Source organism: Podarcis liolepis, assembly GCF_965112155.1.
Source record: "Podarcis liolepis genome assembly, chromosome: 6".
Lineage (NCBI taxonomy): Eukaryota > Metazoa > Chordata > Lepidosauria > Squamata > Lacertidae > Podarcis > Podarcis liolepis.
In genome coordinates, this window is record NC_139559.1 from 6,398,443 (window position 1) to 6,421,126 (window position 22,684).

At 46.6% G+C, this 22,684-nt stretch overlaps 1 protein-coding gene across 2 annotated transcripts in view; it reads left to right on the forward strand.

Annotated features, from left to right (window-relative positions):
- Nucleotides 1–15,642, forward strand: part of LOC310708738 (tripartite motif-containing protein 54-like) — a 43,175-nt gene extending 27,533 nt beyond the window's left edge. The window contains exons 6-11 of one of the 2 annotated variants that reach the window (XM_083507470.1): nt 3,779–3,801; nt 3,929–4,053; nt 6,982–7,238; nt 10,154–10,396; nt 13,686–13,807; nt 15,505–15,642. In XM_083507470.1, coding sequence (XP_083363596.1) covers nt 3,779–3,801; nt 3,929–4,053; nt 6,982–7,238; nt 10,154–10,396; nt 13,686–13,790 — 753 coding nt within the window. In that variant the 3' untranslated portion in view covers nt 13,791–13,807; nt 15,505–15,642. Of the gene's footprint in view, nt 1–3,778; nt 3,802–3,928; nt 4,054–6,981; nt 7,239–10,147; nt 10,397–13,685; nt 13,808–15,504 lie in introns of both variants that reach the window. The other variant, XM_083507469.1, reaches the window with a different exon arrangement.
- Nucleotides 15,643–22,684: the final 7,042 nt, after the last annotated feature.

Consider the following 22,684-nt stretch of genomic DNA (forward strand, 5'->3'; position numbering starts at 1 on the left):
TGCCCCGGATTTGGCTGCTGGAACAGTTTTCCTTCTGCAACTGCAATGAACCTGATTTAAAGAAACCCTAACATTGTATTTGGGATGCGGGTGCGCTGCTCTGGTTCACCAGAAGTGGCTTAGTCATGCTGTCCACGTGACCTGGAAGCTCCCTCGGCCAATAAAGCAAGATGAGCGCCACAACCCCAGAGTCAGCCATGACTGGACCTAATGGTCAGGGGTCCCTTTACCTTTACCTAACATTGTATTTAAGTAGCCCAAGGAAGCTGAATTGGGGGACCTGTACACATTACACAAACTAAGCCCATGTTTGCAAGTTTTGCACGATTTGTTGGGGTTCCCTCCTGGTAGGAAGGCACAAACATCTATGGAGGGGAATCAAGCCGTCCCTAGGTGACGAGTTAAAATCTTGCTCAGACCTTGGGGAAAAGCCATAGAGCAGTGGTAGAACACACCCTTTGTCCAAAAGCTCTTCAATTCCCAGCTCCTTACAGTGCCAGCCAGCACAGCCAATGGCTCAGAGATTATTTTACTGGATTGATTTCTTTCACCGATTTCATAGCCAGCCCTCCTTCCTCCCAAAAGGAGCTCAGGGTGACTCACAAGATGTTGCGTGTGGGTAAGAATCTGAGAACATTTCTTAGATTTGGAATCACAACCAGCTTCTAAAGCAGCAGCAATTAATATAGATAGCCTAGTTTTCCTTTGCAAAGGGAAAAGCAAGTCTCCCTAGGCTGGAGAGAGTTTGTTGTGAGGGCGGGGGAGAGAGCCTCACAGGTCTCCCCTCTGTCTGATGTAGACAATACAGAGCTACATGGAGCAATGGTATGACTGGGGGGTGAGGCAACAGTATGAGCCTATAGCTACAAAGGTAAGGATGGGACCCTGGCTCTGTGACAGAGCCCCTGCTTTCTCTCCAGGTAGTTACAAGAGTCCAGTCCAGTGCCAGATTTATATATAAGCTAAACAAGCTATAGTTTAGGGCCCGAATCTCTTGGGGCCCCCAATTTTTTAAAAAATCATTTTTACTAAGTTTTCCATTTTAACAATCCAATTAAGTCGGGGCCCCTAGTTCGGGGGGTCTCTGATCATCTCATATCTCTACTGCTTTCGATAGTCATTTCTAATAGTCCCTTTAAATCTTCCTGTTGTTAACCTTCCTTCTTTCACGGCCTCTGAGGTGTTTCCACAAGCGAGTTGAAGTAAAATGATGTGTTTTTAGGGCCCCAAAAAAATTAAAGGGAAAAAAACCCTGGATGTACATTTCCAAAATACAGTGGTACCTTGGTTTACAAACTTAACCCATTCTGGAAGTCTGTTCTTAAACCAAGGCATGCTTTCCCATAGCAGTGGGGGACTCAATTTACAAATGGAACAGACTCAACAGGAAGTGGAACATGTTCTGCTTCCAAGGCAAAGTTTGCAAACCAAAACACCTACTTCCGGGTTTGCAGCGTTCTTAATCCAAGTTGTTCATAAACCAAGCTGTTCTTAAACCAAGGTACCACTGTATAAGATAAAAAACAAATAAAATAAAACTTACATACACCAACAGTGTTTTGTGTTGTGTAGGCTCCTATGATGTAATTAATGGGCCCCGCCTGCTAGCCTGCTCCCTAAAATATCACAGGTTTGCTCATTTCTATCTATAGGGTGCCTACATTCTGCATGGACTGGTTGCACAGCAACACATGCAAATGACTTTAGAAACCTATTAGGTCCATAAATTACCATATAGCATATATTCAACACAGAAAACAGCGACAATTTGCTGTTGATGAAGGACAGCTGGACATGTAAAGGGCCCCATTACCTTCAGTAGCTTAGGGCCTCATTAAACCTAAATCCGACCCTGGTCCAGTCCCTGGAGTCTCTGGGAAAGGTTCTGTGCTTGCAAACCCAGATTGCTGCTGGTGGTCAGTGCAGACCAGGGGTTCTCAAAGGGTGGAGTACAGGAGAGGATGACGGGTGTGGCAGGAAGATTCAAGGACAATGAAACAAACATTGAAACATTTCAGTGTAGTGTATATAGGCAACGGCCAATTAAGATGCGTCTGATTAATGTGCTATCACGCACACACACTGAACCCAGAAGTGACCCCAAAATGTCATGGAAAGGACAGAACAGAATGGAACGCTTTATGTAGACCCCCCCCCCACGGGTCCAGAATGTAACCCCCTCCTGAAAAAACGATTGCTTGTAGTGTAGTATAGTGTAATGGTCCTAGGGGTTGCTCATGCGTAAGCTTGTCCCAACCTCTGGTTGGGTTGCCTGAGTGAACCTTTTCTGTCCGGGCAGCCACTCGCCCGTGGCTGTCTCAATCGCTGGCAGAATCCGTCAGTGGGCGTTTCTTAAACTTCTTCCAGCAAAGAAGCTCTTTGACGCCAAGTCTCCTCCTACTCTCCCTGCGCGGAAGCCTTCTGCGCAAGGAGGGCGTAGGCAGCGGAGGACCTCTACTCTCCCCGCTGGTCCCCGGCAAGGAGTCATGGGACCGCCTCGCCGATTCCCCCATCTGCCCCCCTTCTCCACTGGAGCTACGCTGATTCTCTTCCCCAGAAGACGGGCTGCCTCTCCCAATCCCGGGACGCTCTCCGGAATCCCTCTGGATTTTGCTCTCTCCCTCGGACACTGATGGCAGTTCCCTGACATATAGTATCAAAACAATTTTGTTTGGCTATACAACCAGAAACAGTATCCGTGCCTCTCTTTTCAAGAGCATTCTCTTGCAGTTCTCCACGACATATCACTATCAATGGGGATTTTCAACTCTGGCAAATACGAAAGATCAAAAAAGAGAAAGGCTTCTTTGTATTGATGAGGAGATGAAAGTTTGTTTGTCTCAAATTAGGCCTAATATAAACGAGATTATGCAGCAAAAGCAAGCGCACGCCCCTCATTGAGTGTGTACACGTACTTAAGTTACATATGTAGGAGGCTCGTTTATAATTATATTTTGGGAAGGATGAACATTCTTACGCAGCTACATCCTTTTCTCCTTTATAATGTGGTCCCATGATCATTTTATAAAATAGTTGTGTTCTGTGTTATATAAATCAAGGAGTTGTTTCTTTTTGTTTTCCAATGTATTTCTTATCAATAAGAATTTCGGTGCGGCAATAGCAAAATCCTGAAAGTGTGGCCCTGGGGAAAAAGTCTGAGAACCACTGGTGTGCTGATCTTGATGAACCCAGAGGTCTGCTTCAGCAAGCCAGGTGCCTCTATACGTTCATGTCCTCACTGGCCACCTTCTGAGATTTTGCCAGGTATTATTAGTTATTGAGGGACGCGAGTGGCGCTGTGGTCTAAACCACAGAGCCTAGGACTTGCCGATCAGAAGGTTGGCGGTTTGAATCCCTGTGATGGAGTGAGCTCCCGTTGCTTGGTCCCAGCTCCTGCTGACCTAGCAGTTTGAAAGCATGTCAAAGTGCAAGTAGATAAATAGGTACCACTCCAGTGGGAAGGTAAACAGCGTTTCTGTGCGCTGCTCTGGTTCGCCAGAAGCGGCTTAGTCATGACCCACATGACCCCGAAGCTGTACACCGGCTCCCTTGGCCAATAAAGCAAGATGAGCACCGCAACCCCAGAGTCGGTCACGACTGGACCTAATGGTCAGGGGTCCCTTTACCTTTACCTTTGTTAGCTATTGCAGTCAAATGTTTTCTCACACAGAGTTGGCTCACGGACGTAGAAATGAGGGATGGCTCTCGTCTTACTTTGTCATCTGCTCTTAACAAATCCTGATTCTTTCCACTTGTGTCCTTTCTCCTCCCACATCAGAACGCCAAAGTTCTCATCCAGAAGTAAGTATCATTCCTTGCCTTATTGCCTCTGCATATCTACCTTCTTCCTTCCTCCCCTCTCGAGTTTTCAGGTTTGAAAAGATGGAAGCTCTCCACCTGCGACCTGTGATTGCTTTCCCTCCTGCAGGATTTCTGAGATGTCCCAGAGCTGCAAACCTGAGAAGCTGGAGTCAGGCTATGACAACATGGATCACTACACAGTCGACTTCAATGCAGAAGAACGACTTCTCTACCAGCTGGATTTTATCAAAGGTGGGGAGGGAAGCACCCCTAGGTGCCCCCATTCAAGTTATTGAAGGGTTCAAACCAGGATTTGATTGATTGATTTCACAATTTTATTATTATTAGCTCACTCTTCATTAAAAACAACCCTGTGCATTTATTTTTACTTACTTAGTTCATAAAATTTACACACCACTTCATTATAACAAAATAATAATAATAAAAGAGGTTTACAAAAAGGAATAAAACAATAAACTTATCAGTAAACATGGTTTTAAAAAAGCTGTTTAAAACATTCCAAAATAATTAAGACTGATAAGCTAAAAACAGATTAAAACACGTGTAAACCAGTGGCGTAGCGTGGGGGGTGCAGGGGGGCCCGGCCGCACCGGGCGCAACATCTGGGGGTTAGGGTTAGGGTGCGCAAATCCACGGGTTAGGGGGCGCAAATCCACGTGTTTTTAGCAGGTGCAGAAAAGAGTACAGTGGTACCTTGGTTCTTGAACTTAATCCATTCCAGGAGTTGGTTTGACTCCCGAAACTATTCAACAACCAAGGCGTGGCTTCTGATTGGCTGCAGGAACTCAAGCAGAAGCCATGTTGGAGGTTCGGCTTCTGAAAAATGTTCACAAACCAGAACACTTACTTCTGGGTTTGTGGCATTCAGGAGCTGATTTGTTCGGCAATTAAGCCGTCCGGGAACCAAGGTTTGACTGTACAGTGAAGCCCCATGTCAATAGGCAGGAAGTTCCAAAGTGAATATGAATACTCAATATGCAATAAAACCCAAGTGCATGAAACCAGAAGTAGGGATGGATCAAGAGTTCCTCTTCTGGAGTCCAAAGTCCACTCTGGGATTTTTGGAGGCTGCAGAGTTTTGAAAAATTGAAAGGAAAGGTGCGAGACTGGTTTCATTATGCCCAAATTTTAGAGATTTTCAAAAAGGACAAAAAAATTGGCTTCCAGGTGGAAAAATCAAAATTAGAGACAGAACTACTTGAACCCAAGACGAAAGTGCTTTCAAGAATGTATAACTTGTTGCTTAAATGGAATACACAAGATGAGACAGTTAAATCAGCTATGATAAAATGGGCACAGGACATTGGATACAACATTATGGCTGAAGACTGGGAAAGGTTATGGACCACCGGTATGAAATTTACGGCATGTAGTGCCTTAAAAGAAAACATTATGAAAATGGTATACAGGTGGTACATGACCCCAGTCAAACTTGCAAAGATATATCATCTGTCTGACAATAAATGTTGGAAATGTAAGGAGGCTGAAGGAACTTTTTTTCACCTCTGGTGGACATGCCCGAGAGTGAAGGCTTTTTGGGAAATGATTTACAATGAGTTGAAAAAGGTGTTTAAGTACACCTTCCAGAAGAAACCAGAGGCCTTCCTTCTGGGCATTGTGGGCCAGAGAGTGTCAAAAAAAGATAGAAATTTCTTTTTATATGCAACCACAGCAGCAAGAATTCTTATAGCCAAATATTGGAAGGCACAGGAGTTACCCACGCTGGAAGAATGGCACTCGCAGCTGATGGACTACATGGAATTAGCCGAAATGACCGGCAGAATCCGAGATTTGGGAGAAGAGACAGTCGAAGAGGACTGGAAAAAATTTAAGGACTATTTACAAAAACATTATAAGTTATATGAATGTTGAGAATTTGCTAAGTTTTTGGGAAAAACACGCTTCAGCATCGAGATTGGTAAAGGAGGGAAATTAAGTTATGAAGTCAAAAAGTATAAATCATAGACTATATAATTAAATGAATATACAAAAACACATAAAATAAGGTATTAAATTGCTGTTTATTTTTTATTGAAAAGAAAGCAGGGGATGGAGGATCTGGGGAAGTCCAGTTGATTATGATCATTAATTCGGAAAAGTAAATTTTCTTGTACAATCTTTTTCTTTCTGTAAAACTGCTTTTGACGTGTTGTTGGAGATGTATTTGACCCTGGAAAAAAAGCAATAAAAAAAATTATTAAAAAAAACAAAAACAAAACAAAGTCCACTCTGGGATTTTGATGGAGCCTGTGGATCCAGATATCTAAGTCTGCACAGCAAGTCAAAAGCAGTCTTCAGATTGCAGTGGTTAATTTCGTGCCCTCCAGAGGATGTTGAACAACGGCTCCTGCCACCATGGCCAATAGTCAGTGACGATGGCAGTTGCAGTCCAAGAGTGTTTGGGGTGTAGAGCATTGGGACTGTTGGAAAAATGCCCTGGGAAGGCTGCAAACTTCCCAAGTCTTCAGAGCATTCCCCGGTGGCTCCCTCTGGCTGCAAATCTTCTTCAGTCCAGAGCGGCCAGTAATAAGCAACCCTTCTCTCCTGAAAAGAGCACACCAGTCTTCTGGTATATCATAGCAGACGAAAAACTCAATTGTAGTTCTAAAACTACTTTATTTACAGTTTTATACAGTGGTACCTCTAGATGCGAACGGGATCCATTCTGGAGCCCCGTTCGCATCCTGCGTAAAACGTAACACGCGACAGCGCGTCTGCGCATGCGCGGGCCGTGTTTTGCCACTTCTGCGCATGCGCGTGATGTCATTTTGAGTGTCTGCGCATGTGCGAGTAGCGAAACCCAGAAGTAATGTGTTCTGTTACTTCTGGGTTGCCGCAGAGCGTCACTTGAAAACACTCAACCTGAAGCACATCTAACCTGAGGTATGACTGTATACAGAGACTCCATCAGTACATCTGTGCTCTCTGAACACCAGTACTGCGACACACACAGTCCAATAGTACTCAGAAGGAAGAGATAATACAGACTTCCTTTCTCATGCTGTCTCAGACACTCACATGATGTATACAAATCATAGTACCACTTGCTGGAGCAGCTCGGATAGGTAGAAATCCCAACAGGAGTATTTCTGTGCAATCACTGTGTGCCATCAGCACCTTAACCTTCATGCTGCCTTTTTAAAAAAATCCCCTTTCTAGTTGAAGAAGAGTCTGAGCCAATGGCGGAAGAAGATGGCGCCTCTGCCGAGGCTGAAGATGCTTTGGCAGAGTACGGGGCAGCGGCTGGCGAGGGACGAGAGGACCCTGAGGACTTCTTCACTCCTGGAAAGGAAGAGCAGGCTCAGGGAAGAGCCCCAACGACAAACGAGACGCTGAGCAGTGGGGTGAAAGCTACGCCGCAGGCTGGGACAGAAGGCCTGGCTGGCAAAGAGGACAATTTATGGGGTGGCCAGCAGGTGAGATCCAGGTCTAGGTTTCTTAAGTGCAAAGTGGGGCTGCCCTCGGGAGGCAAGAAGGGGGACTTGGGAGGTTCAGACTCCTCTGTCTCCTTGGGCTGTGCACTTGACTTGCAGCATTTCTGCTTTTCTCTTAAAGGGTTAGGATTGATAGAATCACATTTGTGGGAATGTTAAAGATAGTAGGTAAGGATATATTGAATAAGTATTGTCCTTCCTTCACTCACACTAGTGAAGTGATGTAGCAGAGCAGATTCCCCTCACTATATCTGGAAGCTAGTTTGCAGGTTCGTTTGACTCCTTTGTTGTTGTTTAGTCGTTTAGTCGTGTCCGACTCTTCGTCACCCCATGGACCAGAGCACGCCAGGTACTCCTGTCTTCCACTGCCTCCCGCAGTTTGGTCAAACTCATGCTGGTAGCTTCGAGAACACTGTCCAACCATCTTTTTTCTTTTTTTAAAAAAATAATATTTATTGCTTTTAAAAGTTACAAAAAAGTAGAAGAAAGAGAAAAGAAAAAAAAGAAAAAAGAAAAAAAAGAAAAAAGAAAAACAAAAACAATACAATATATAAACAATACAAACCCACCCTAAACCCATTAAACTAAACACATAAACAAAGCAAGACAAAAACAATTTAAAAACATCCCTCCTTTTCCATACTCTGTCCTTCATTCCCTTGTTTCCTCGACTTCCTCACACCTCCCTTTCTGTGTCCCACTTCTAGTACTTGTTTCAGCAAATCCTTTCCATCTTTCTCTATTTTCTGTCATATTATAAATAACATATTCTCTAACCTTATTTCCCATTAAAGGTAAATTACTTATTACCTTCTTATAGCATTTCTGCTAAATCCATAAAATATCATTCCACCATTTTTCTAATAGTCATTACTTTAACAAAATTTCTAAATAAACACTTTAAATTTTCCAGTAATCTTCCACTATCTCCTCTCCCTGGCTTTGGATTCTGCCAGTCCATTCCGTCAGTTCCATATGGCACTGTCCAACCATCTTGTCCTCCGTCATCCCCTTCTCCTTGTGCCCTCCATCTTTCCCAACATCAGGGTCTTTTCCAGGGAGTCTTCTCTTCTCATGAGGTGGCCAAAGTCTTGGAGCCTCAGCTTCACGATCTTTCCTTCCAGTGAGCACTCAGGGCTGATTTCCTTCAGAATTGAGAGGTTTGATCTTCTTGCAGTCCATTTCCCTTTTGATCCCTCTTAAAAGAATAAAGATGCTAGAGTCTTTCTGAGCAAAGTAACAAAAAATTTACTCACATTTCAGTTCACAATTTGATCCCTGAAAGGCAGGCTTTACTTAGTGGTTACACAACAAAGTGTGAGTTCATCTCATATGGAAACTGAACTCATGTGCTGCTGGCTGAGATCCAGCAGACAGCAGAATTTACATTAAGACAACACTGGAACAAGACAACTTCAAGACTGAGAAAATGCATGACTCGGCTCTTTTGTGGAGTCAGCCAGAGCCCCGTCCATCTCCCGGGTCACATGCAGGGGGAGGATGCTCCAGACCAGTGGAACAGGAAGTTACCCTGACTGGATGTCCCCCTGCCTGTGCCCACTCTAAGGAAATAAGGAATGTTGCATTTGACTGTACCAAGGGATTACATCCCACATGTTTTCCATGGCATTTTGTTCTGACATCTCAAGGTAGGGATAATGAACCAGTGCACCCCAGGTGTGGTCAAGTTATAGGTCCCACAACCTCTGACCATGTTGACTGGCACTGATGGGGGTCCACCAAACATTTGGAAGGACATATGTCCCCCTTCCTTGTTCTTAAGACATGCAGAGGCTCATGTCACTAGACCTTCCTCTAATTCCCCATGCCCTTAAAGTGAAGCAAGGACTGCTCCTTTACGGAATGAGCACACTCTATATTTCAGAAGCTTTAAAAAGCTTCTGAGTCCTCCCCTTACAGGGTAAGACCATCATCATTCAGTGGCAGAGCATCCACTTTGCATGTAGATGGTCCAGGTTCAATTCCTGGCATCGCCAGGTAGGACCAAGAAAGACCCTCTCTGCAATCCTGGAGGACCACTCATTGTGGACAAGACAAAACTAGATGGACCAGGGTTCATAAGAGCTAAGGAGCATAGGAAGGCAGGGCTGTTACCTTCAGCTGTGCTCCACCTTCAGAAACCAAAGCAAAATCCAATTTCCACTTTGAGGTGGTGGCCCTGCAGCAAACGGCCTCTGTTCCTGTCTGGAAAAAATGCCAGAGACCTCCTTACACAGAAGGAGCTTGAGTTAAGTTGCCCTCCACCCTTCCCTCATCTTCCCATGGTGTCAATCCATTGCATTCCATGTCTTTGCAGTACTGTCCCTTAAGACAGGTGTGGGAAATTTCAGGCCTGGGGGTCCAATGTGGCACTATAGTCCTCTCTGTTTGGTCCTCAGAACTCTTCCCAGGCCTCACCCCTCAATGGGTCTGCTTCACATCCTGAGTATTTTTGCCTAGATGGAGGATAGGGGTATGTGGATGTGTGAATGTGCATAGATAAAAAAATAAACTTTTTTGCTCCACCCAATTTGCCTCCGGCCCCTTCCACCACTGCCATGCAGCCCTTAGAACATTGACCAGAAAGCAACGCGACCCTCAAGCCAAAAATGGTTCCCCCTTGCCCGTCTTTCTCATTTGAAAGGAAACAGAACAGCATGACCAAATAAAAGAGGCAAATGATGGCATATACAGGCAATTATCACAACAATTCATTTTGTTTCCCTTTGAGTTTTTAAAATGAGATGGCTAATGAGTAAAAATCGAACTTGTTTAATGAGCTGTGTAATTGTTTTTAAAGGTGTTGCAGAGTTTTTGAACTCAAGAGTTGGGCAGAAGCTTAGGTTTCATTGTAGCCTTTCATCTTCTCCTGATTTTTTTCTTTCTTTCAGAGTCAGCTGGATGCAGAGCTCCATCTGACCGGCTCCAGTCCCCCAGCAACCTTGCCAGAATGCGATTTACAGGGTAATGTGCTCAGCCAAGACATGGGGCAGCCCAAAGTGGAGGTAGCCTCTGGCGAAGCCTTCAGCACAACGGACAGCTCAGCAGAGACCGAGGAGAGCAGAGGCCTGGGCAATGGTAGGGAATGCGAAGCTGGTCACGCCCATCTTCTGAACGGCATGGCACCTGCCACCAGCCAGGTTAGTGGCAACACAAAGCTAGACTTGTCTTGGTTGTCATGTTACCCAACTTTCTCTGCTCATTTTGTGGGGAAGCCGTAAGCATTCTCAACTGGCATGGCTCTCCTTGGGTGGGAGGAGTCTAATATGTAGCCAGGCTCAGAACTGTTGGTTCCTGTTCAACTGTGGACCTTCCACCATTCATCCTCATTGGATGTCTCCAGACATATGAGAATGAGAGAGAGAAGCTTTCCTCTTTCTGTATACGCACCAGTCCTAAGCCTCTTCCACGTGCCTCTCCTCATCTCCCCCACCCCTTGTCTTTCTTTTAAAGTAAAATAAGCACCAAGATAAAAGGGACGCGGGTGGCACTGTGGGTTAAACCACAGAGCCTAGGACTTGCCGATCAGAAGGTCGGCGGTTTAAATCCCCACGACGGGGTGAGCTCCCATTGCTCGGTCCCTGTTCCTGCCAACCTAGCAGTTCGAAAGCACGTCAAAGTGCAAGTAGATAAATAGGTACCACTCTGGTGGGAAAGGTGAACAGAATTTCCATGTGCTGCTCTGGTTTGCCAGAAGCGGCTAAGTCATGCTGGCCACATGACCCGGAAGCTGTGTGCCGGCTCCCTCGGCCAATAAAGCGAGATGAGCGCTGCAACCCCAGAGTTGGCCACAACTGGACCTAATGGTCAGGGGTCCCTTTACCATTACCTTTAAGCACCAAGATGCTTCAGTCTTTTCTCAGATGGGAATACACAGTTATTAGGAACATGTCAGCTGTTGCATTACGGAGTATAAAAAAGAAATAAACAAAGATGCATACAATAACTGTTTCCTGAGTTTAATCTTCAGCCTATCCATGATCATATCGCTGTGGATTTTGACCTCGCCCCTTCTCAAGGGGCAATTTTGTGCCACCTTTAGGCTCTATTCCGTTGCAAGATAGTTACCGTATTTTTCGCTCTATAACACGCACCTGACCATAACACGCATGTAGTTTTTAGAGGAGGAAAACAAGAAAAAAAATATTCTAAACGAAACAGTGGATGTATGATTTTTGTGGTTCATGCTGTGGCCACAGACATGTGATCTGACGGTGAGTTTGGGGTAGCCCAATGCAAAAATCCTGAGGATCCATGTGGATCCATGCTTTGTAACCACATTTTTGCACCACTGCGGCCCCAGGCAACAGTGGGTGCATGATTTTTTGGACATGCTATGTGATCTGCTGGTGAATTTGGGGTGACCCGTGTAAGTGGCTCCTCTCCTCTCCCGCTTTGCTCCTTTAAAGCAAGCAGGCTTTCTGTCCCTCTCTCCTCCCCACTCAGCGGCTCTTCTCCCGCTGTGCTGTTTCAAAGCGAGCCACGGAGGAGGGAAGGAAGGGAAACCATGGATCCTCTGCTCACGACTGCAGCAGATCCCCCCCGCCATCCGTAGGCATTCGCTCCATAACATGCACAGACATTTCCCCTTACTTTCTAGGAGGAAAAAAGTGAGTGTTATGGTGCAAAAAATACGGTAATTCCTTCTTTAGCAGCCAGCACAGTGCAGATGCAGCTGTGGCCTTGGGAAGGGTTAAATCAAATTGAGTCCGCAGCTCCCTTGACCAACTACATTCTTTCTGTGGCCCCTGTGGGGCTCATGAGTCCAGTTATGTCACCCCTTGCCTGCAGAGCTGGCAGCCCCTCACCCTTTTTCAAACACCCTCCCTTGTGGAGCTTTCCCTCAGCGTCCTGTCCTCTCCCCTTTCCTTGGGAGTCCTCTGAACAGCTGCAGCTGCTGCCCCTGGCCTCTGAGCTGCCCCCACTGCCCCACAGAGAGGTGCCTCCTCACACTGCCCCACAGGGGCCTGGGAAGCACCCCCTGGCCAGCCAGCCCCAGATGCACTATTCACCTGGGGAGCTTGTAGCCAGGGCTGCTGCAACAAACAGCTGTACAAGCCTTTGGGAGGCAGAGACGCAAGAGGGAGGGAAGGGAAGGGAAGGGAAGGAAAGAGACAGGGGCCAGTGTTGCCCACAGCACCCCTGACCACCATTCAAGGCACCCCAAGGTGCCACGGTACACTGTTTGAGAACCACTGGGTTAAATGATCAAGCCACGGCTTGGCTTCCGCAAAGCGAGTGCAAAGTTGCCTTGCTTCTGAGAACAGCTCTCTCTTCTCTCTTCCTCCAGCAGGCATTGTTGAAGTGGGGCATTTATTTGGCTGTTATATATTAGCAACAGGGAGCAGGTGTCCTAGAACGGTGCCCATAATTGCATGCGGGGCGGGGGCCCTTCTGCTCCTCCAGACCCCATTGAGATGCCTCTCGCAGCGATGATTAAACTCTTCCCTCCCTTCGCTTGCTTCAAAGAGCTGCCTGGGCCGCCTGGCCTTGCAACGGACTCTTGGCGAGTCTATTCTTAGCTCTTCTTGTTCTGTCCTTCCTCGCTTAACAATACCTCAAGTATGAGCCACACGTTTCATCTGCGAGAGCTTTCACTGAGGTAGGAGCTGGGGCTAAGAGGGAGAAGAGGGAAGCTCAGTTTCTGGAGGTGTTTGCACCTGGGTCGATGAGCCCAGAGGATGGTGCCGGGTGTCCTTTGAAACATGTTACCTGCATGACATGTATTCCAAGAGCGGAAAGAATGCTGTTGCCTTCAGCTCCTGTTTGTGGGTTCCCATAGGCACCTGGTTGGCTGCTGTGTGAAATGGATGCTGGACTAGATTGGGCTTTTGGCCTGATCCAGCAGCCGGGCTCTTCTTTCCAAGCGCAATTCAAAGTGTTGGTGCTGACCTTAAAGCCCTAAACTGCCTCCGCCCAGAATATCTGAAGGAGCGTCTCCACCCCCATCGTTTAGCCCGGACACAGAGGTCCAGTGCCAAGGGCCTTCTGGCAGTTCCCTCACTGTGAGAAGTGAGGTTACAGGAACCAGGCAGAGGGCCTTCTCAGTAGTGGCACCCACCCTGTGGAACGCCCTCCCATCAGATGTCAAGGAAATAAGCAACTATCTGACTCTTAGAAGACATCTGAAGGCAGCCCTGTTTAGGGAAGTTTTTAATGACTGATGTTTTATTGCCTTTTTAATATTCTGTTGGGAGCCTCCAGCCAGATGGGTGGGGTATAAATAAATTATTATTACTACTACTACTACTACTACTACTACTACTACTACTACTATTACTACTATCATTATTTATTTCTTGGTATCTATGTACTCTGCATGCATTGATTGCCTCTATGTTCCTAGAAGCGCACACTCCAAAGCTCTCTTCCTCCATCCTTGTCCTTTGAAGCTGCTTTTCACTCCTTGAACCCCCCTCTTTTCCCCAGGCTCCTGAATCCAGTCCCACCGCTGAGAGATGGAGAAGCGAGGAGATTACTGAACCTCTCCTCAGCAGCTTCTTCAATCCCACTACCCTTTGGCTACATGATTAAGGAGAGTTAGTGCAGAGGTGAGGACGGAACCGGAGGACATCTCACTCCACGCTGGCAGTTTCCATGCTTTCTGCTGTGCAGTCGCTAAAATACAGGAAGGGAGCTTGGAAGGGAGGTCATCAGATTGGACTCTCCTCCAGCAACACAAACGCAACAGAGAATATCAAAAAATTCCTTCCAGTAGCACCTTAGAGACCAACTAAGTTTGTTATTGGTATGAGCTTTCGTGTGCATGTATCTGAAGAAATGTGTATGCACACGAATGCTCATACCAATAACAAACTTAGTTGGTCTCTAAGGTGCTACTGGAAGGAATTTTTTTATTTTGTTTTGACTATGGCAGACCAACCTGGCTACCTACCTGTAACTAGAGCAACAGAGAAAGGGAGACATACCTGAACAAGAATGGCTGTTTCTGAAGCCTTAAGTCAGGGGTGGGTGGAAGGTCAACTGGGATCTGCTGGCTGAACGTCTGAGTGATTTGTACTTGATCCACAAGGGTTTCTGGTGTCCAATTGTTTAACAGTGGCAACAATAAAATGCCTCCCCCCCCAAAAAAAAATCCTGCTGAAATGATTAAGTCAGTGGTGGGGGGAAAGGACTTTGAGAGCAGTTCATTTCTGGCCCTAAGAACAAATTATTTATTGCATCATTTATATTCCACCTTTTCCTCCAATGAGCTCTAGGTGGCGTGCATGTTTCTCCCCCCCCCTCCAATCCCAACAACAGCCCTGTGAGGTAGGTTAGGCTGAGAGGCACTGACTGGCCAAGGTCACTCAGCAAGGCTCATGGCTGAGTGGGGATTTGAACCCTGCTTTCCCAGGTCCTAGTCCAGCACCCTGACCGCTACACCGTTCTTGGGTTCAAAATTCTCCTTCAGTTTCTGCCATCAAAACTTGGCTTCGATTGGTGCATCTCTGGGTTTGAGTGAAAGCAACGTCAGTGCCCAAAGCTTGAAGTCTTCCCACCGTAAGATCACAACGTCCATGATTCAGTGTCTCTGAATGTTGCAGTGAGAATGCAGGGTTAGTATCAGGGGGTCTCTTTCTGCCTGGCATTCTGGGACCTCCATGCTGCCATCTCTGCAGAAAGTGTGTAATATCTGGAGGATTGTGAATTGATGGTTGTGTCAATGGAAGGAGTGAAGGAATCTGGAGCAGGGTTTTGGAAGCCTCAGCTTTGGGGACCAAATGTGGCCCTCTAGAGCTTCTTTGGCCCCTGAGGCTCATCCTGGGCCATGCTTCATCCCATTACTTTGGCTTCTCCTTGAGAGATTTTGCCTATGATAATGACATTTGTTTGTTGGGGTGGAAGGTGGAGAGGTGCAGGGGAATGTAGAAACACCTGGCTTTTGCATGGCTGGAGTGTAGCTTCCTGCATGAGGTAAGAGGCATATCTCTTGCTATGCCTGTTTTCACCTCTGGCCCTTCCCTGAACTCGCATGCGGCCCCTGGAAGGTTCTCCATAAGGGAATGTGGCCCTCGAAAAATGTTCCCCACCCCTGCTCTGGATAGTGAATGAAGCTAATGCAGATGTCCATTTTGGACTGGCCAGAATCCAGACTAGGGTCTGAGCCAGAGCACAGATGCTTAAAACCCACTGCCTGACCCTCTCTCCACCTTGAAGTTTTCCATATATCATCACAAGATGCTCCCTTGCATCCTGATACATGTTCTGCTGGTGTTTGATCTCCTGGTGTTTTCTTAACCATCAGGTCCAACTGCACTCTTCAAGAGAATCTGTCGCTCAGCACACCGGTTGGCCTAACCCACTCCATGATCAGCAAGGAGGGAGACGCGCCAGTGCAGAACTCAAGCAAGTGAGCCAGACCACGTACTCAAAAGGAGAGCACCCCCTTGGCACTCCCCAGCTTTCCCATTTCCTCTCCTTTGACTGTCACCACCACCACATTCTCCAATTCTCTTCCACTTTGGTGCTTTCCAAAGAGGAGTATTAAATTCAGGATGGTGCAAAGTGCGTCCCCACTGGCTGAATTTGTTTAGAACCTGTGATTTGCAGAGGTCGAAGGCCCCGTCTGTGTTTGACCCCACCCCTAGAAGGAAGCAGCCTTATTAAAAAATAAAGTTTATTCCGGACACTTCAGTGTACACCCTCCGGTTGGGTGGTTGCTTTAGGAGACTGAGAGATAACAACATCTCTACACGACTAAATCAGGCAGGGCACATTTGGATCAGGAGGTGTGAACTGCTGGGTATCGGCTAGAGAAGACCGCAGTGTGTTCGGCACTCTGAACAGACACACACACACACACACACACGTTTTGCCATGATCACATCCTCATGATCCCAAAGCTGTAGAAAAGATACAAGACATGCTTATAGCACCCCACCCCCAAGAACACTCAATAAGCTGTACATTTTTGGCAGGATTTAATTACAGGCTTGATGATGGACAGTTTAAGGACCTCTGCTTCTAGCTGAGTTCTAGCACAGGAAAGATTTTCCCCACCCCACCCCCACTGTATCTGAAATAAAAAAATGACCTCCTTCCTTATCAGGAAAGAGCAGGAGACTAGTTCCCCCCTGACTCTTGCCCAAAATCTGCTTGCAGAACCGCTGTGGCTTTTCAGTTCTTAAAAAATTCTGTATGAGCCTCTGCAGGTTTCCTGCCTTTGGAACAAGCACTTCAAATTTTGTGTTGTACCTGCGAATGCAACGCTAGAAAACTCTGCACGACGTTCTTGGAGAGCATTTTCAGTCATGTTTGAAGCCTGTTAGCCTTGCTCAACTCATACCCCCCACTCCTTCTGCCACCTCAAATTTGGAACACCTTTTGCCCGGAAACTGCCCTTTCCTCACTTATGCCCCTCTGTCAAAGAGGGCTGGCGTGTATTGACAGCACTATAGAAAGTATATTAACAATGTGAATTAGAAACTTTCTGGGAGTTGTAGCAAAACACATTGTCTTCTTTTGTTGCTGGGCAGAAGGATCCAATATAACACACACAAAAACATACAAGTGTAGGAGAAGTTGACAGAGCAGACCCAAGATTAAGGGATATCACATCATTCCCCCCCCCCCCAAAAAAGAACACCGAACTGCACAATTGAAAGAATAAATGTTAAGCTTTACAGTTATGCCCAGTCCCTCCATTCAATCCCTGCTCACTTGCCAATATTATGCAGCAATATTTTGTTACTCCGAGCTTTCTGAGCCAGTCTCTCTTCGCGAGACATCTCCAGAAACTCCCGGAGGAGGTGAAAGGTCAAGTCTAGGGAGTTTGGGCGGCCATCACGTCTTTTGCTGGAGCCGGCAGACCGCTCAGCTCTCTGCTGCTGATGCCGGGACCCCGATCTGGCCTCTGGTGGTTTGCAGGACCCGGGAGATCTTTGGTCTTGGAAGAGTCCCTCTTCTGAACCAGCCGGGGGTCTTGGGGGGTTGTCCTCCCACTCTGAGCGGCTAAGCCACTGCTCCCAGCTCAGGCTGCTTACGGGGAGCAGATGGGACATGGCTGGCCTGGGCCACTCTGAAGGGAGGCAGGATTTCAGGGGGAGAAACAGGAGGAGGAGGCAAAAGGCAGCCGAGACCATCTGTGCCATCATCAAACGTCCTTTGTCTAGGAGAGATAGATAGAGATAGATAGATAGATAGATAGATAGATAGATAGATAGATAGATAATTTATTACAGTCAAAGACCAGCTCACATAACACAACAAAAACAGCTGGAAAGAGAAGCTGCTGAACTGCAACTCATTACCAAACTTAAAACCATGGAGAGACCTGGTCTGAACAAAGACATTGGATTCTTATCTCATTATACATGACTAAGCCATTTTTCACCTTCTCACCCCTTGCCTTTTCCTGTAAGACCTATTGCAGTCGTTAAGAGTCGTCAACAGGCTCATCTCAGCTATCTGCCAATCTCCCATTCCCACCACCCTTCTGAGTAATACCCCTCCCCACCTTCTCACTATATAGAAGGATCTGGCAACTTCTGTTTCAGTGTATCTGAAGAAGTGTGCATGCACACGAAAGCTCATACCAAGAACTAACTTAGTTGGTCTTTAAGGTGCTACTGGAAGGAATTTTTTATTTTGACTATGGCAGACCAACACGGCTACCTATCTGTAACAAAAACAGCGTTCATAAAGATAAAATATACAATTGGAGCAGATTGCAGCAATAGCTCATGAGTTAAAATTAAGATATATACATGCACCCGTACAACTGAGGCTACCATAAAAAATTGACCCTGAGGCACCCCAAAGGGCAACTTCAGCATTTCCCTAGTGAGCTATTTTATTCTAGAGGATGATCTGTGCCTACAAATCTGGGTGCAGAATCTGGCTACCAGCCAGGTCGTCTTAGGATCGTTGCTTAAGAGGAGAGAATTCAGTTTAGACTTGTCTGAAAGATCGGTGATCTAGGAGAGAATGCAGGATCCGAGTTAACTCTGGGCTTGGCAGGAATGGATTTACTTCAAAGCACCTCCTTCCCCCACACTCCAAAGAGTCTCAAAGGGGCTAACAATGTAAACAGCATCAAAACAAGAATGAAAAACAAGCTAGCTGCTTAAACACTGGAGAACTGTGAACATGCAAGGGTTTCCACTAGCATAATGAGACTTTTCTCCCTCTCTCTTCATCCATGCCCCCCCCCCCACAATTGGTTCAGGAGGTTGGGGAAAACCCCAGAACATCATGTAAGGAGAGGAGAGGGGGAGAATCATTCCACCCAGCCAGCTGAAAATCTTGCACTGGTGGAATGAGGGTCATAGTGCTACAATTATTTCCTCCCTAGGTCTTTTTGGGGGGTCTGGGGGTGAGTGGCCGTAGCTTCATTATAGAGCAGCACAATCAAGCAGTACATAAATTGAAATCAATTAATAAGATAGCAGATCTGTCTGAGAACTTTGAGGGTTGCTGCCAGCCTGAGTAAGCAATATTGAGCTAGGTGGACGTGCTTTAAAGCATCATCACACACACACACACACACACACACACACACACACACACACGTGAAGGGGCTGTCTGTCTTTTAAATCAAGTGAATAGTTGATTAATTGCAAGGGTGGTTTGGTAACAGAGGACAGGCTGTCTTTCAGAGATGCTTCTCCATGTTGCAGAGAACCATAGTATCACAGAATTACAGAGTTGGGAGGGAATCATCTGGTCTAACCCCCTGCTGTGCAGGAATTTCCGCAGGAAGGAAGCCCAGCCTTCACCCAAACACAGTTTAAATACTCCTGCACCTAGCTCAGGGCGCTTTGCATTCAACTCAATTCATTTCTGCCACCTGATAATGTTTCAGGAACGCCTCAGGAAGCAGCCTTAAAACCAGCCAGTCTAAACTCAGCCTGCCGACTCTGATTGGCAGAAGCTCTCCAGGGTGTCAGGTTAGCAACAGGTCGCTCCTGTCACCTGCTATATCTGATTCTTCTAACTTCAGGTGCCAGGGGCTAAATTTCAGCTTACCCAGGTGCAGTTAGAAATGTCTCCATTCTGAAAGCTTGGAGAGCCACTGCCAGTCAGTGCTGGCATACTGAGCTAGATAGAACCAAAGATCTGATTCAGTAGAAGGCATCTTCCTGTTGCTATTTGTCTGAGGTGGAGGAGGTGGTGCGTCTTGTTGATAACAGAACATACTTTGCATGTGCAGAGTCCTGTCTTAAATCCCTAGCACTAATGCATTTCCTAAAGGGTAAATCGTTTTGTGTGTTCACAGAATCTTTGAGTTGGAAGGGACCGAAGGGTCATCTAGTCCAACCCCCTGAAAGGCAGGAATCTCAGCTAAAGCATCCCTGACAGATGGCCATCCAACCTTTGCTTAAAAACCTCCCAGGAAGGAGAGTTCATCACCTTCCAAAGGCTGTCGAACAGCTCTTACCACCAGAAGGTTCTTCCTGATGCTTAACCTCCAGAGCAGGAGAAAACAAGCTTGCTCCATTTTCCAGGTGGCAGCCCTTCAGATACCTGAAGATGGCTATCATAACACCCCTCAGAACACACCTGGAATGGCAAGGCATTGCACTACAACCCGCTGCCTCATGGAAACCATCAAATTAGCTGCTTTCTCTTATTTCCCTGGATAAAGAATCTATGTCTAGGACAGCTGCATAGCAAACATTCAACAAGTGTCATTTTTATCATGCTACCCTGTGAACCTATGCTGGGCTAAGCCACGCTGTTGAATTTGGTTAATGTGTGTCTGCCCAGGACAAAGAACCATTGCTGCATTTACTCCGTGCCATAGCAGATTTAAAGGTTATGCTGGCATTAAATGGATCTAAAAGCACTCCTGATGTTGAGAGAGTTGGACTGTGCCCCGAAAAGCACCAGAACACTTTTTTTTAAAAAAAGGAAGAATGAAGGGGGGTCATCAAAACTTTATTACCCCCAACCAAAGAGCTGTCCCTGTGCTGCAGATGGCCATGTACAAGAAAGATTTGAGCAACACAATGCAGCTGGCTTAAGTAAATGAGCCAAGCTGCACACTACAAAAGGAAAAGCATGGAATAAAGGAAATAGATGAAAAACCAATGTGACTTGCAATAATAACACTTTCCTAACACTCTATATTCGTACCTTGGCCATGAAGCTCATTTTAATTCACCCTGATTTACTGGGAACCAAACATTATTGGCTCCTCTAGAAATGATCACCCACATCCAAAAACCTGTCTTACAGTCTCTGCTTATAAGGAGATCCCTGCTGAATCATATTATGGGTCTAGCACCTGATTTCTAATGGTACGAACCAAATTACTTGAGGGAAGTCCCTGTCATTTGCCTGCCCTGAGTCTGCCTTCCAGAGTTATACTGCTACAGACCGTGTAAAAACTACTACCTGCCAATACATTTTCCTCTTCCATGAATGGGTGTAATCCCTCTTCAAACCCATCTACATGAAAATTAGGAGGTCCTGCTGTGGGAATGAATGAGTTAAATAGGTTTGGAATGAATGAGTTAAATAGGTTTAATTGGTTTTAAACTTTTCATTTATATTGCCTTAACCTGCCCTGGGACCTTACAGTGGAGGGTGGAATGATGATGATGATAATTAATAATATTAGATTGGAAAGAATAAGAAGAATAGCAGCAGCCTTTCAAGTGCTGGTGAGGGCATACTCCTCCTTCCTCAAGACGTAGAAAGTGATATCCAAGCATTTAATATTTCATCAATAAATATTTAACAAATAAGCACATGTTTGCTGTCCTGGGAGCAATTTGCTCCTGTCCCTGTTCTGTGGAGGTAAACACAGAAACGCCACTTCATAGCTGATCTTTCACCTCCGTCTCCCCTGGTGAAGAGGTTGCACTTACAATCTTTCTGCACCTGTAGCTTCCCGGTACCTTGGATTAATTACAAAGAAGCTTCTTTCCTTCACCCCCTGTCCCATCCCTCACCCGAAAACCTGCTCACCTGCCTCTTTGCTTCAGAATTATAACCCCGCACCGTAGGACCCCCCCTTGGCATGTAATCACGCCCAACTCCTCGCTCCAGATGCTACATCCCAGGTGCGCTAGCAGGGTCTGTCCGAGAGGAGGGCTTGGTCCTTGCAACTCACCTTGCGCAGCCTTCAAGAGGTTTCGGTTTTTTGCCCTACAACTCTTGCCTGGCGCTGCTGACACCCCCAATCTTTATCAGACTCCTGTCTGCAAGAAGCCAGCAGACCTATTTATAGTGGGGAGACTCCTTCCACCCCTCCCGGCTCCTTCCACCCCCTCCTTCCCCAGCAGGAGCGGGAGAGAGAGAAAGAGAGAGAGATGGGGTGGGGGCTCCCTAGCGCCGGGAACTGTGACGTAGTCTTCTCCAGCCCCGGGAAGGGAAGAGGAACGAGAGAGCGGAGTCCTTTTCTAAAGAGATTGCATTAGACATGTACACATATAAAATTGCTGGGGTTGAATTAGCGCAAATACGGCAAGGCAGACGCGGGCGCTGTCCGAGGTGCTGAAATCGCCGGCGCTGCCTGGACGCAACGGGGCTGAAGTTGGTTCCTAATTTCGAGTTCCTTATCAAACATAGAGTTGAATGAACGGGATGCGAAGGGTCTCAGTTCCTTCTTCTGTGCTTTCCAGTTACCCGGGCTGGAGACGTGGGGATGGGGAGAAGGAGGGTGCTGGGTGAATGAAAGTCCTGTTGCAGCTTTAGGGGTTCAGTCTGCACGATGTCACAGTCCTTCCTAGTTCAAATAACAAAGGAAGGTAAGAATGAATAGCTGGGTCAGGCCAATGGCTCATATAGTCCCGCAGCCTGTTCTCACATTGGCCAACAAGATGCCTGGGGAGAAACCAGGGGGCAGAAAATGAGCATAAGAGTCCTCTCACCTCCTGTGGTTTCCAGCAACTCGTATTCCAACACATTGCTGCCTCCAACTATGGAAGCAGAGCTCAGTCATTGTAGCTAGTAGCCCTCAATTTGTTGTTGTTGTTTAGTCATTTAGTCGTGTCCAACTCTTCGTGACCCCATGGTCCAGAGCACACCAGGCACTCCTGTCTTCCACTGCCTCCCGCAGTTTGGTCAAACTCATGCTGGGAGCTTCGAGAACACTGTCCCACCATCTCGTCCTCTGTCGTCCCCTTCTCCTTGTGCCCCCCGTCTTTCTCAGCATCAGGATCTTTTCCAGGGAGTCTTCCCTTCTCATGATGTGGCCAAAGTATTGGAGCCTCAGCTTCAGGATCTGTCCTTCCAGTGAACATTCAGGGCTGATTTCTTTAAGAATGGATAGGTTTGATCTTCTTGCAGTCCATGGGACTCTCAAGAGTCTCCTCCAGCACCATAATTCAAAAGCATCAATTCTTTGGCGATCAGCCTTCTTTATGGTCCAGCTCTCACTTCCATACATCACTACTGGGAAAACCATAGCTTTAACTATACGGACCTTTGTCAGCAAGGTGATGTCTCTACTTTCAATAGCCTCCATGAATTTGTCC